The 15,131-nt window shown below is 44.2% G+C and overlaps 1 protein-coding gene across 1 annotated transcript; it reads left to right on the top strand.

The window, feature by feature from the left end:
• The first annotated feature begins 3,123 nt into the window (after positions 1 to 3,123).
• hlfa (HLF transcription factor, PAR bZIP family member a) lies at positions 3,124 to 14,768 on the top strand. Its single transcript, XM_031571768.2, has 4 exons — positions 3,124 to 3,483; positions 4,350 to 4,709; positions 10,752 to 10,966; positions 11,749 to 14,768. The coding sequence occupies exons 1-4, from the start codon at positions 3,369 to 3,371 to the stop codon at positions 11,962 to 11,964; spliced, it is 906 nt and encodes a 301-aa protein (XP_031427628.1). The 5' UTR covers positions 3,124 to 3,368; the 3' UTR covers positions 11,965 to 14,768.
• The last annotated feature ends 363 nt before the right edge of the window (positions 14,769 to 15,131 follow it).

Here is a 15,131-nt window from a genome sequence, read left to right as displayed (position 1 = left end):
AAATCAACCCATCCCCATACACAGGGAATCTAATGGCACTCATTCCATATTGGCAGGTGGCATATATTGGCAAAACCCTTTTGGCACCTTCTGTGCTCCTGTGTTCCTGAAGATTCTGTGTACGGGTATTCATTTAGGTTCATTTGGGGGAAAGATGGGCACTGAGCAATTTATGAAACAAGGAAATCAAAGAGAGGGTCTCAGGTGATGTGCACAGTAAGAATGAAACCCTCATCCCTGATACCGGTGAGTATAGCATAAAGTATGTTTGCATTGCAGCTCAGGGACAGGCTATGATATACCCCATTCTCAGAGTGACCTCATGCCTCTTCAAAAAGAAACTGCATTTATTTTAAAAGTCCAGCACAGGAACTTTTTCCAAGAAGTTCCGTTTGATCCCAGCCAAGAGCACATTCTTCTGTGTGCTTTTAATGCCTCATGTTTAAGACTGGGAATGGCTCAAGATATGTTCCTCGAGTGTTTTGTTCTCAAGCTGTCCTAGTTGTGGTTTCACAGGAAGTTAACACCCTGATGATGGGGCCAGGGGGGTCACTTCCTCAGTTGGGGTAGTTGTGCTTGATTGTTATCCAGTTCCATTAGTTGTCAGAGGCACAATTTGATCTCCTAGGTTTATTAAAGTTTTTTTAAAGGCTATGATATAATATAAATATGCCAAAATATAGCATATAACATTCACATTTATCAGTCAAATAATCCCTACTATGTTTACAACAGAAGAGAACAGGTCTAAAGAACAGGCAAGTCATGTAATGTAAAATATGACACTTTTGGCATGTGTTATGTGTGTGATAAAGCATATGTTAATATGTCTTCTCTCTAGTATCTCTTCTCAGTTATCTGCAGTGTTTGAACAGACCAGACAACATTTTAATAACATACATGGTAAGCAGCTTGAGTTAGTTAATGTTTTAATGTCGATAACTAATGTCGATAATATGGCCTTTAGTTGAATTTGGCTAGAAGAGAGTTGTTTTGTTTTCTTGTCTTTTTTATAGACATAAATAGAAAGTTCTTGGTAGCCGCAGTCACATGATGCGCAGCAGTCACATGGACCCTTAGTGACTGAAGGGCAACAGCTTCACCAGTGAAGACCTCCTCCTCTTTTTAATGGGGTTTGTGTGTGTGTGTGTGTGTGAGTGTGTGTGTGTTGTGGGGGAGGGGGGGGGCGTTGTCAAATATTTCTCATTTGTCAAGTCAGTAGCACATGCTGTCAATCTTTCACTTGTGGTTCTCATAGCAAAACACATAAAGAAGGTCATTATTTGTTATTATTTGTTATTATATAATATCAGCCATGGTTAATATTCTTTCTACTTTCTGAAAGTTATACACCAAGCATATAACATCCAGGCCTTTGACTACTGTTATTTCTTAGAGATGACATAACTCAACGTTTAGTCAGTCTAATGGGAATGAGCTTTGCTTCAAGTTTTCAGGTCTTAAATCTAATAAGTGAATGTCAGCTGTCCAACTCCATCTGCCATCCAAACTATATACTTATCAGAAAGCATTTCTGTTTTGTTCTTTTCCCACCAACTCCATTTTGTGAGGAAATTGACTGCAAATGCAATGGCTTCTGGGGCTTGAGACGAGTTTCAGATAAACACATGGCCAATGCCTGAGACTCCACCTTTGAACTGACAGCTGAGGGCACAACTGCAATCAGTGAGAAAACAGGACACCGACCCAAATCACATATTTGAACTCTAAATGCTCATAACCATAAAGGCTCTCTGGGCACGAACAAAACCTAAAAGGTCTCTGAGATTTGGTACAAAAATCAAACGGCAGGGATCTCATGCCATCCATCTTTCAGGCCTTTAGGAAAGGGAACATGACTGGAAGCCTCATGCAAATCTGTTTCTCCTCACAAACGTTCAAGAGGTGCAGACCAGCAAATATTCAGCCCTGGTAGCTTCTTTCACTTGCTCACATGAACTGGATGACAACAACATTATGGCCAAAAGAACAACTCTGATATGGTAACATTATGGCCAAAAAACAACTCTGATGTGGTAACATTATGGCCAAAAGAACAACTCAGACTTCCATTGACTATGATAACTGGACAATTGTGGTTGGTCGCCTTTTCCTACCCTTTTGTACTCTGGCAGCAGACCCAGGGCTAAGAGACTGAATGAAGTGTCCTACTTTTGAATACGTCACCACAATAACATAGCCTTGCTATGGCAACCACAGTTACTAAGCATGACACATGCAGAGAGAGAGAGAGAGAGAGAGAGACTCACATATATTGCATAGCCTACAATAACTAAATAGTTTCATGCAATAACATGCATGTTGGGTGGGTGGGTTTCTTCTGAAACCATGACACTGTTTAAAGGGGATCTTGAACACATGGCGTTCAATGTGCTTATAACCCTGCTGGAATTACTGCTTGGCTGCTGCTATTGGTTGAAAGTAGGTCAGGTCAACTGCGTTCATGTGACCATTTTATTGTATTAGCCTAGGCAGTTGCTGTACTCAACAATAACTTAACGTATTCCAATCTGATTGGAAGCAATGTTTCCTGACTCGCAAAAGCGAATGGAATTTTAAAGCGCTGAATCGTCGATGATTTAAGAGGCCATCCTGCAACGCTCTCTTGTTGACAGGGAGAAGAGGGGTTTGTTTGACGTTTCCGGTCCATAACCATAGCAATCGGGAGGGCAAAGAAAACATAGCTACTTTTAAGAATATTTTCAGTTTTAGACAGCACTTTATCCCTTAAGCTTATAACTGAAACATAAAAACATTTAAAAAAACAGGCCAACCAAACTCAGATTATGACGAAGATATTTTTAGTAAGGGAGAAGACCTGTTCACGCATTAATACATGCATTATTAATATGCACTAATACAACAGGAATGTCCTAATTCCACATTAAGAAATGTTCAGAAATTCCGTCTTTGTTATATTTTTTAAAACAAATAACTTAAACCATTTGCTTATCCTGCGGTGAAAACAATAACAGAAAGATTTTACGTGAAACAAAATATTTTTCAAAGCTCATTAACTATAGCCTACACGGTCCCTCCCTCCTCCAATCTCATTCGCACAGGAGTGTTCATTAGCATTGCTAGTTTATTGACGTCAAGGACGACAGTGTCCGCACATGGAAAGGCGAACCATTTTGGCTGAGAGCAAGAGACAGCTTTTCTAGTCACAGCTCCAAGTCACGGTCTGCGAGGACTGTGCCGGTTTGGTTTTCTATACGGATATTTCTTTCAGTGGCTTCACCCGGGTCGCTCTACGTTGAGCATTTGTTCGATTGCGGATAAATACCTATATATTTTATTTTGTCACTGTCTTGGAGAAATTGTTTCGTCTCCTTTCGTCCAGGGCTATGGAAAAAATGTCAAGACCTATTTCTGTAAACTCAACTTTCCTACCACCGACCCATGGTGTATTGAAATCCCTGTTGGAAAATCCTCTGAAACTGCCGTTCCATCACGATGAAGGTAAACAATAACACTTCAGCGTATTAAACACGTTTTGTTGACACTGCATGCCTTAAAAGAAAATTGTTGTTACTACTTTATCCACTGAGCCATAGTTTCTGGTTGTGACTGTCATATCATAACTCCGGGGGTCAAAATATGTGCTTTCTTCAACCACGTCAAATGTCAATAGTGTTAGAATGCTAAAAAGCTCTATTTTGCTTTAATTTGTTGATATTGTTGACTACCGCTATTCATTGAGTTGCGAAATTATCTCTTGAATGCATGTCTTGCAAGTTATTTGTTTGAATGATGTAAACAATCTACTTACCCAATAATTGGAGTTGTTAGCCTAGTGTTGATGTTGGCGGATGTTTAGTTAATGGTGATTTTGTGATTGAGAGAAAGTCCTGTGTTAAGGGATAGTATAACAGTGGAAGAAACCACAAATTACAATCAGACTGCATGTGTGTCATTAAATAACTGCTGCAACATACTATAGAATCACAATATCTTAAATTATCGCTGGCTGTGATGAATATTCTCTGGAATTTTTAATTCAAGAGTTCCCATTATTTTTAAAGGTGTATACTTGTTATTGCCAATAGAGGGCGCCTATTGGTGAACGCATTCCTGTTTAATTTTATTTATTTTTTTTAAATTTTATGATCCTCTTGACATCTTGTTCAAATTGATATGTTTACAGTGTTTGGTCATTTTCCAATTTGTTGTACAGTTGAAACATGAATGGAGAAGTAGTGTCATTAGCCCAAACTCTTTCCTTTTAGTTGAAAAAAAAAAGAGAAGAATGCTTCGCCCTGGATGTTTGTTGTGCCCTCTTTGCCTAGTCACTGATGTTGTTTTGAATTGTTTCTGCGCTTTTACAGGCTTTGGGAAGGAGAAAGAGAAAGAGAAGAAGCTAGAGGAGGACAGCAGCGGGGTCAATCCCCCACAGTCAGCCTTCCTGGGGCCCACCCTGTGGGACAAGACCCTGCCCTACGATGGGGATAATTTCCAGCTGGAGTATATGGACCTGGAAGAGTTTCTCTCAGAGAATGGCATCCCAGGCAATGCCCAGAGGGACCAAAGCCAGCAGCAGCAGCAGCAGCAACAGCAGACCCTGTCCCAGCAGACAGCCCCTTCTACCCCTTCCAGCCCCAGTGTGGTAGATCTCAGCAACCGGGCCGCCCCCTCAGGCCACACGGGCATGGTGCCCCAGAACTGCCTGCAGAGCCCGCCAAGATCAGGTAACCCCCCCCCCCCCACACACACAAACACACACACACACAGAGATATGCACAGGTGATGCTGCTGACTGACTTATGTTTGTTCACATGGAGAATGGACTCCAGGTGAACAGCTTTATCAGACAAGCTGTTAATTGTCAACCGAATGGTCAAAGCCTCTGGACAAATCCTGGCCTAGACCCCAGCGCACACACACACACACACACACACACACACCCATCCTGGTACAACATTCTTGTTGTGACACCATTAACCTGCAGTAGGTCTGCCTTTCATGCCGTTATTGTCTTTCTAATGACATTACTGTTGGCTGAGACACTGCAGATGAATACTCAGGATGAAAGACCAGTGATCAAAAGCAGCTCTTGCCGCACAGCGAGCGGCTCCCAACACTCAGCACTGAGGGCTTGGACTCTGGACCTGCGGGGCGTAGGGCCAGCGCTAAGTCCAGAGAAAGTGCAACACGTGATGTACTCTGGAGCTGGGCTGTGTGCCAACAGTGGGCCATAGAACACCCTATCACCAGAGCCACGGCTAGTTTGCAATGCCACACACAGGAATGGAAGATCAAAAATGTGACCAAAGACATTGTAACACTATTATTTATAGCGGTGGGAAAAAAATTGATTTTTCGATTTCTCTCGATTCTCTCTAGGACGATTCTGTCTCGATTCAGAAAAGTTCATAATCGATTTTTTAATAAAAAAAATAAATAAAAAAAATGTAATTCATCTGTTGATTTTCTTTAATTATCAAACACAAAGTAGGAAGTGATTTAGGACTCTGAGTAGCAAACTCAAATGTTTTAAAAATCGACATGCATCGATAATCGTTTTATCGGTTTAGAATTGATAATCGATAATCGGTTTTGAATCGATAATCGATTTAGAATCGATAATCGGTTTAGAATCGAATCGTTGACCACTGAATCGGAATCAAATCGAATCGTGAGGTGCCAAGAGATTCCCACCCCTAATTATTTATAACATGTACTTTGCGTGCAGACTTATATTGTTCATGAAAATATCGATTCTTCCCTTAAGAAGTCTTTGACCAACACCTACTAGGTAGTTTTTTCGATCCCTCTGCCTTTGTTAGTCCTAAAGGGCTTCTGATTGTTTTGCCCAGTGACACTAACTGCTCAAGCTCATCAAACAAGTATGTACATAACTTTCAAGGCGAGTACAAGAGCAATTCCCACCCCAAATGTGTTGACTAAACTTTCAGGACGGCTCCAGGATCAGCTCTAAAATTAGGAGGATTATGGTGGACAGCGGGGGTTCAGAGTGAGAGCCTGATGCCCATGTTAGTCCTTCTAAACTGTTCCGAGAACTCTTCTAGAAACCTGAAATTGCAGACAGAGATTGGCCCTCACTGGAGGTTCTCCTTACATGGCTATGAGGTTTTACACATTCAGTGTTTAACCAGTTTGGAGTACTGATGAGTATTTTGAATTGCACTAAGTCTGCTAAATGACAAAATCTCTGTCTAAATAAAAGTCTGCTAAATGACAAAATCTCTGTCTAAATAAAAGTCTGCTAAATGACAAAATGTTAGTGCCGGAAGAACTCTATACTGGATCCAAACTCCACTCCATGAACTCGATCCAAAACAGTCCTGCTCACGCCACACATAGAGCTATTCCACCATAGACCTTTGTGAATCCTTGTGCAGACCATGGCTGGGCTAATGGCTCCCTTTAATCAGTTTTTTTTTACTACGTTAGAATAATGGCTTAGGACTGCAGCAGAGCTTGCTGGTTGCCGTGGAAATGTTTTTGGAGGCTATTGAGAGTGACATTTATGATGAAGTGTCCCTGTAGTGGCTCTGAGGAGATGATGGGGAAAGCTGGGAAATAGCTGACTGGTGTTACTGGGTTGGTTTCGGCTTTGTGTTGAAACCAAGTGCGGTGATCAGATTACGTGTTAAAATAGACTGGTTAGAGAAATTAGTTTTTTCACTATAATTTGTATAATTTGCTAGAATATACTTAAAACACAAGTAAAGTACTGTTAAGGTATGTAAGCCAGTTATATTATATCATATTACATTTTATTTTATTATATTATATTATATTACATTACATAGTGGGATGTCATATAGGGTCACATTTGTTTACACTGCCATGTGTAGTGGTGTCATGGTTAGAACGCTGTTTGGAGGGATGGCTCTATGTGCAGAATGTACTTTCTGCAGCGGTGCAGTACTTCTGTTCCTCACTCGTCCAAGTGTGTGTGTGTGTGTGTGTGTGTGTGTGTGTGTGTGTGAGTAAGTGGGCGTTACCCACGCTGATGTGAGTGTGTTGTGTTTGTGTTTGGTCTAGACCCTTTCGCACCGTCTCTCTCTCTCTCACTCTCTCTCTGTGCACATTAGCACTCATGTGCGTCTGGCTTGGCCTTCCTACAGCATGCTCAGCCATGTGACGGACACATGCGGACACATGCGGGCGCCGTGTGATGTGCGGAACGGAACAGCACAACCCCCGTGCGGCGCAGGGCTTTACTCCAGAACAGCGCTAGTCACGGCATGAGCCAACCTCCCCCCGCCCTCCCTCTTTCTCTCTCTCTCTCTCTCTCTGTGCCTCTCTTGTCCCCCCCTCCCTTCTGGCTCTCACTCTCTCTCCTGTAATGTTACCTCTCTCGCTCCCCCTCCCTCCTTGGTTTTGGACTCTTTCTCTCCCTCCAGCTGCCCCTCCCTGCCTCTTGCTGTTGCTCTCCCTCGCAGTCACATACTGCTGCCGCTCCTTCCCTCTCTGGCTCTCCTTGTTCAGTCTTTACTGCCAGACTCTGTTAGCCTGAGCACATGCTGTACCCTCCGGATATCACATTGCCTGATCCATGATACCGTCACGTGCGGGTGGAAATGTTTTTATGTATCTCACACCCTGACACACTCCGTCTCCCACACACACACACACACACATCCCTCTGGCACCTCCAGCCACCATCTTGTGCAGTTGTTGTACTGTCAGTCAATGGAGCTGGTGTCCTGGTTGGAGTGTAAACACACTCTGAGATCCAGATAAACTTTTTATCACTTTGTGTACAACCACCATGCTTGGGCCCCGTGTGGACTTTGGTCTCCATGCTGATGGGTCAACAAATATCGCCTCCTAAGTGCAAGGCTGCTTAGAGGCCACAAGGGCCGAGGTGGATTACTCAACCCGAAAGCAACAGAATTCCAACAACAGCATCTGATTGCCTTCGTTATCATCAGTTAGACATTATTAGTTTGTCAACAGGCAGGTGAAGTTCTTCATCTTAGTATGCTACTGGGGAGCAGTGCAGTCATACACTATCCCAGGAAAAGTGCACTCTGCCTGCAAAGTAAGAACATTCATCAGTTTTTGCACTCAATAACTGGATGAGAGAGAGAGAGAGAGAGACAGTTCTGCTTTGGGCTGTCGTCAGTCCTTAGCTGAGAGACAATACGCAGAGTTGACAGAGCAGAGGGGGTTGTGTGTGCGCCTGGACGTCTCCGATTGTGATGGAGGGTTTTTATGTATTTGAATGACTTTTTCTGTTCGGAGGGGGGGGAAGGATCAGGCTGCTCTGCTTGGATAAGTGGAGGGGAATGAGGAAGCAGACCCTTGCGTGCCACAGAGAGGTCGCTGATATCAGTGCACTGGGTATGGGAAGCCTTCCCTGTTTGCTTCGAATCCTATTACTCTGTTTTCAGACTCTGGATCAGTGAGGCGGTTTTATGCTGCACCATTGGCAACAAAGCCAGTGGTGTGAAGTACTTGCTTAAAATCAAATCAAATAAATGCTTCAAAATGTTCCAAGAAGGATTCTGCTTCTTGAAAAGTACCACATATAGCTGGTCGATTTAACAAGCTACGAAACTCCCTCGAAAGTGAACAGAAAGGACTCAGAGGAGTTAGGAGGAGGAGGAGGTGGAGGTGGAGGTGGAGGAGGAGTCAGGAGGAGGAGGTGAAGGAGGAGGTGGTGGAGGAGGAGGAGGAGGAGGAGGTGGTGGAGGAGGAGGAGGTGGAGGAGATGCCCAGATTAGGCAAATGATGAGCAGTATAGGCGGAGGCTCCTGTCTTCGTCACCAGCCCCAACAGACCCACGTTCTCCATTTTGTGCCCCTGTCTCCCAGTGAAGGAGAATTGGGGGCTGCGGGGGGCCCCCAGCTGTCAGGGGGCTGTGGGAGATGGAGGAGGAAACACTGGCATCCGGGAGAGTTGAGCCGAGCAGGGAGAGAGGGAGGGAAGGAGGGAGGGGGGAAGGGGGTCTAGAGTCAGGCTTAGGTCAGAGCTCCCCCAGCTTCCCAGGGCATCCTTCCCAGACCAACAGAATAGCCACAAGCCCACGCCAGGCCCACCTCGTGGAGGATTAATATGCTTCCCATCTGTTATTCTCTGACCCAAGCTCACAACTAGTGCAAGGGGAGAAACGGATGCATGAGCAGAGAGGAAGTGGGAGGTAGGCAGCCTTTTTTGGGATGATTTTCGCCTGATTGCCATCCAGATGAACGTCTTGGCATGCTGGTAGGAAAACAAAAGAGCGTAGCTCAGGTCAGAGGACGGACGGCTGGTGGACAGAGTCAGAGTGGTCTGTGTAAATCGGATGGGCCTCTACGGGCATCTCATCTAGCTAGTTTTCAGAGATGTTTGTCAGCCCTCCAGAGACAAGGTGGAATCACGAGTCACTTTTTTCCCCCCCCTAAGGAGTTGGGGAGTTTGAAAGCAACAGAAAATTAGTTTTTTGGCACTGTTTGGCACGGAACCACTCAGATCAGGTCTAGCACTCTCTCATCTGCCCATGTAGATGAGCCATCCCACTGTACGTGATCTGACCTGACATCACATGGGACTGGACAACTCCAGAGGACTTCATGCTCCTCTTGTTTGCGTGGTGGTGGGTCACCACCCCCAGCGTGGAAAGTTTAGGGAGCCAAGCTCGATTGATTATCTGCCCAGGGTGACGGCTTCTGCCCTGAGGTAAGAGTCAGTTGACAGAGTGTTTGAAATACCGGTTGGTGTTTGAGGTGTTGTTGACTGAGATGGTTGTCTGTGCTAATGAGGGAGGGTGCTCACAACTAATCTGCAACCACAAGTAATGAGCCTGAACCAGCAGAACAGGGCCATGATGCTGGACGTGAGCCCCTACATTCACGCCATGATGCTGGACGTGAGCCCCTACATTCACACCATGCCTTTGTTTTTACTTCAATCAGGACAACTGGAACACCCAACATGATAACAACAAACTTCTAAACGAACTTGTAGAAACAGAAATGACCAGAAATGTTTATACCTAAACCTAAATCTGTTTGTAGTTTTTGTTTTTGTATTTCCAACTTCACAGACTTTAGCCAACATTTCTCTATCCCAACCCATACGCTGCGTGATTACCATCTGAAATGTGCATATGGACACACTCCGGCAGATAGAGTAGATCTGCTCGGCTTGAGGGTGAGATTTCTCAGCGGAAATGGGCTTTGACCTCTCGCAGTAATGGGCACAATTTAGGTTGAGTTTATCCACCACCTCCCCTCTCCTCTCTCAGCTGCCAAATTAAATGCCTTTCCTCGTTAAGCTCTTTAATTTGCCTTAATCCTACGCTGAAACAATAAACGTAACAGTCTACAGGACAGAGATGGATGGGAGGGAGAGACGTTTTCAGACATTTCATCCTCTCAGCTGATTCAAGCATAGACTCCGATGATAATCACATAGCATAGCTCGTGTGGAGAGTTCACTGAGTTCATGACACCCTCAGGCAGAGGCTGGTGTTTGTGCCTTGACTTATTCACTGCTCTTGTTCTCCCCCTGGTGGTGTAATTGGATAACTGCGTTATGTTCACAATAGTGGATAGACTGGTTACTATTCTGGATGAACATAACATATTGTATACTAATGCCATCAGCTTACTGCCAATTCTCAGTAAGACTATTGTCATTCTTATCTTCCATTGATCCTCCACTGAGTGTGCTAATGATTTGTAGTCAACAACCATAAGCAGAGTTGGAATCAAGATTCTAAAATGTTTTGTTCTTATGCTTAAAACCTTTTTACTTTCCCTTTTCTCCATTAGCTCTGCCATCGGCCCGCAACACACCAAGTCCAATTGACCCAGAGTCCATCCAGGTTGCTGTGGGCTACGAGCCCGACCCGGCAGACTTGGCTCTGTCCAGCGTACCGGGCCAGGAGATGTTTGACCCACGCAAGCGCAAGTTCTCCGCCGAGGAGCTCAAACCCCAGCCCATGATCAAGAAGGCGCGAAAGGTCTTCATTCCCGACGGCATGAAGGTGAGAGGCCTCAACAGTTGCAGCTCTTTCCCCTTTTAGTTCAGCCATTTTTTTTGTGCATTCCTGGGCCCTAGGTTTCAGTTCAGTGCTCCCAACTGTTATGCAACTCAGCAGGAAGGGTTGAGGGAAGCCAGGGAATAAAGACTTTTGAGAGGCAGAAGTGGAATTGGCTCACTGGCAAAGGCTCAACACGAAGAGAGAATGGGCCGCGTAGGCGGTGAGGGCAGAAGCTAGAACATTTTCAGAGTGTGCACTTTTAAGTAAGCGAGTTACATTTTTAGAACCCATCGCATATTGTTTTATTTTCCCCAACAAATCTACTTCATAGGCTCAGACCTCTAACAGCGACAAATCGGACGTGTTTACCACACAGAGAGGCTAAATTGGGTACTGTTGTTGAGCACATCTGAAACTCTCTGCTCTTGAATGTGGTTTGGGCAGATGCCATTTTAGAAGACTGTCAGAGCCATGTGACTCCATTTGTTAGGTCAGGGTTAACTCCAATGACCAGGTGACATTAGCCTAGCCACTTAAGTTATTAGCCAGTCTCTTACCCCAGAGTAGATGGGTGAGCATAGAGAAATAAGACCGGACCAGTGAAGCCAGATAAAGCCATTTTACTGTACATCCCCAGAGCAAAGCAATAGTTTGGGTGTTTGTTTGTGTTTCAAAACAGCATTGAAAGCACTGGGCTGGCATGCATGGGTAAACTCTCAGCCTGTGTTCTCTTCTGTTGTTGTAAAAAAAAACATCTCTTTCTGTCTCTCTGCACCTGCAAACAGGATGACAGGTACTGGGCGCGGCGCAGGAAGAACAACGTGGCGGCAAAGCGCTCCCGTGATGCCCGGCGGCTGAAGGAGAACCAGATCGCCATCCGGGCGGGCTTCCTGGAGAAAGAGAACAACGCGCTGCGCGTGGAGGTGGCCGACCTGCGGAAAGAGCTGGGCCGCTGCAAGAACTGTCTGGCCAAATACGAGACCCGCCACGGCCCCCTGTGAGCACGTCTCCCACCCCACCCTCTCTATCGCCCGCCCGCCCGCCCGCCGCCCGCCGCCACCCTCTGCCCGCCTGGCCCTCCACCACGCCCTCCACCACGCCTGCCTGGACTACGCCTGCCCTATGTGGAGAAGGGGAGAGGGGCGCCCACTCATGTGTAGACCCTACCCTCAGTCCAATGGATGCTTCATTAGAAGATGATGTACTCTTTATGTTTTAAAGATTATTTTCTTTTGTTTTTTTCTCCTCCTCCTCAGTCACTGCCCTTCCCAGATTCCCTCTTTATCTCTCCCTACACATGTACATAGATATATTACTTGCAAAGAGGATGTATTGTTTTCTTTTTTTTTTCTTTCGTTTTTTTTTTGTTGTTAGTCCTTTTCTGTAGCGACCTGTTGGTTGTTGATCTGAACCTCTGTGTGGGTTTTTGCTGTCGTCCCCTTGAATCTTGTCTCACGGATGTTCAGGACTGAACGCTGTCGTTCCCTTCAGTCTCATTCTTTTTATTTCCACAGTCTACAAGAGCAGCTTCTGGAGTGATTTATTCTCTCCTCCTCCTCCTCCTCCTCCTCCTCCTTCTTCTCCTCCTGTCAACTCTCTTCGTCCTTCCACTCAGGTCTTGTCTTTTCGTTCATTGTCCTGAGGATTTGTTCCTGTAAGGAGATGTGCAGAGTTTCAGCCATGCCTGCTGCAGCTGAGCAAGGTTTATGTGTTGTACCTTGTTTTAGAGATGAATGTTGTATTGCGGTTTCTCCAGAGCCTCTCAGCCGTCTCTCCATAATGCTGAGAACTTTGGTAGGAGACCCATAGCCCCATAGCCCCTCAGTCCCACACCCCGCCCCCCCTACAGCCTTGTCCCCCCACCTCTCCAGCTCACCTGTGCACTGATGCGTGTCTCACAATCTGATCTGGTGCCACCTTTATACTCCCTTAGTCTTGTCCTCTGCCTGGTATTTCTTCTGGATCTGCTTTCCCCTTATCTCTACCCTACAGACGAACTTTTGAGAAAAAAAATGTAACTGTTAATTAATATTCATTACTATTGTTGTTGTTATTATTGTAATTATGATTATTATTACTATTATCATTATTGGTTTAATGAATAACTCTGCATGATTTTTCAGAGCTCCTACCGGAAGCAAATTGTGAAATCAGTTTCTGTCCCCCTTTTTTTTTTGACTGTTACGTTTTGTTTTGTTCTTTTTTTTCTTTCTCAGAGCATGATAAGGAGAGCTGTTCTGTCAATCAGTACACAGATAAACATAGTCCTCTTTATTTTTTTTCTTTATTTTGTGTAGCTATATGTTTGCCTTCTTTGAAGATGGCTGTATGAATGTATTGAATGTAAAATGTAAAAGATGTTTTTAAAAGAGTTAGTTGGATGGTGTTGTCTAATACTGTGGTTAACCCAATTAATTTGTTTACTACAGACCAAAACGTACAGCACAGATAAAAGTATATTGGTTATCAGAGATTTAATGTTTATATAAAACTATTCTATAAGTTGTTCTTTTTGTACAGTATTTTTCCTATACAATACTGGCTACATATTTGAAAGTCACAACAAATCCAGAATATTATGAAAAAATAAAAAGTATATATAAATATATATATATATATATATAAATGACCTATATATATATATATATATAATTCAAATGATGTGATTCAGTGTTTTGATATATTATATTTTGCCATGGTAGATCAAGGAGGATCAAGGCACTCCAGCACCTATTCATATGGGCATTATTGTTGACACTCCTGTACCCTTGGTTGTATGGATGTAGCCTTTAGCTCCTCCTGCAGTCTCTGGAACTGTAATCCATAGAGCTCAAGTTTCGCCACTGGCACGGAATAAAAAACGTGTATAAAGCCACAAGGATGATCATTCTTTGCATCCTCTCCCAGAAATCCACCTGTCAAAAAGTGAAGCATGTTTCCACGAGTCAGGTACAACACTGCCACCAGATGTCACTCATATACCATATTCGAGCTTCATATTCCTATTGTCCTCACTCTTGAGAATGAGATAGGTCTTTCGCACAGGTATGTTAAGGATATATTTAGCTTTATGTATAGATTCCCCAAAGGTGAAGGGTTGGAATGCTAGAAAGGAAACATGTTTAACATCTTTGTATATTTCCTCATTGGAAAAAAAGAAAAAAAAGAATGTTCAGCAGTTGTATACAGTGAAATGATCAGTGACGTGTGTGGCTGCTATCTGTGAATGAAATGGGTTAGTATAGCTTTAGTTCTGTGTGCTGGCCAGAAGTCACGGTAATGCAAAAAAAGGTTTTGCTCCTTTGCCACAAACGCAAGTCATTGGGTGGTATCCCATATGCACACTCTAGGCTATGTGGAGAGGATGAAGCCAATATGATTTCTCACTGCCCCCCCCCCCCCCCCTTGACCTCCTTATGGATTAAGTCCACTACCTCACCCTTAATAAAGAGATCAAATGAAACATTGCGAATCTAAATCTATTCCAGTGCCTTGAACTCAAGCCGTTCCTCAGTCAGTCTGCATTGTTCAGATCCAACCTACCACCACCAGGATAGATTCAGAACAAGGGCTCCCATACATCAATTTTTTAACAATTAAACACACAGGCATGGGTAGATGACCATTGTATTAATGGCAACACCAAGACTGTTTATACAGAGGGTCAAATATGAACTAGAGGTGTATTCTATCTTTTTGGTGACATGGAAAGGAGGCATAAGCATATGTATGCAGTTTCAGCCCTCAGCCTCTCCCACTCTCTCTGTAATATATAGTGTTGAATAAACTATTTCCAGTTTCTTCACTTGGGGTGTTTTCTTTCTCTTCTGACTTTTGGCACTTGACTCGTATACACAGCAGAGGTATTTAAAGGGATTGGTGCTCAAGCCGCCATGTCTGAGGGCCTCATATTGCTGCCCTTAGTTGGCAGCTGGTTTCTACTGCCTTGGCATGAACATCCCATCTGAATTATTTAGGTTTGCACCACATATCTGCTCCTTCACATGAAGCCTGAAGCGCTGAGGAGGGTCTGCGTGACAGAACCCAGTGCACAGGAGTACCCCTGCATGAGCACCGCTGTCTCTCTCCCCACACCAAGTATTCCAGGCCTCCTATACGACACAACTGTAGGGGCGAGTAGCAGGATGGATCTTTAGCAGTAGCAATG

Source organism: Clupea harengus, chromosome 1 (assembly GCF_900700415.2).
Source record: "Clupea harengus chromosome 1, Ch_v2.0.2, whole genome shotgun sequence".
NCBI classification, from domain to species: domain Eukaryota; kingdom Metazoa; phylum Chordata; class Actinopteri; order Clupeiformes; family Clupeidae; genus Clupea; species Clupea harengus.
This window is presented reverse-complemented; position numbering and strand designations above follow the sequence as displayed.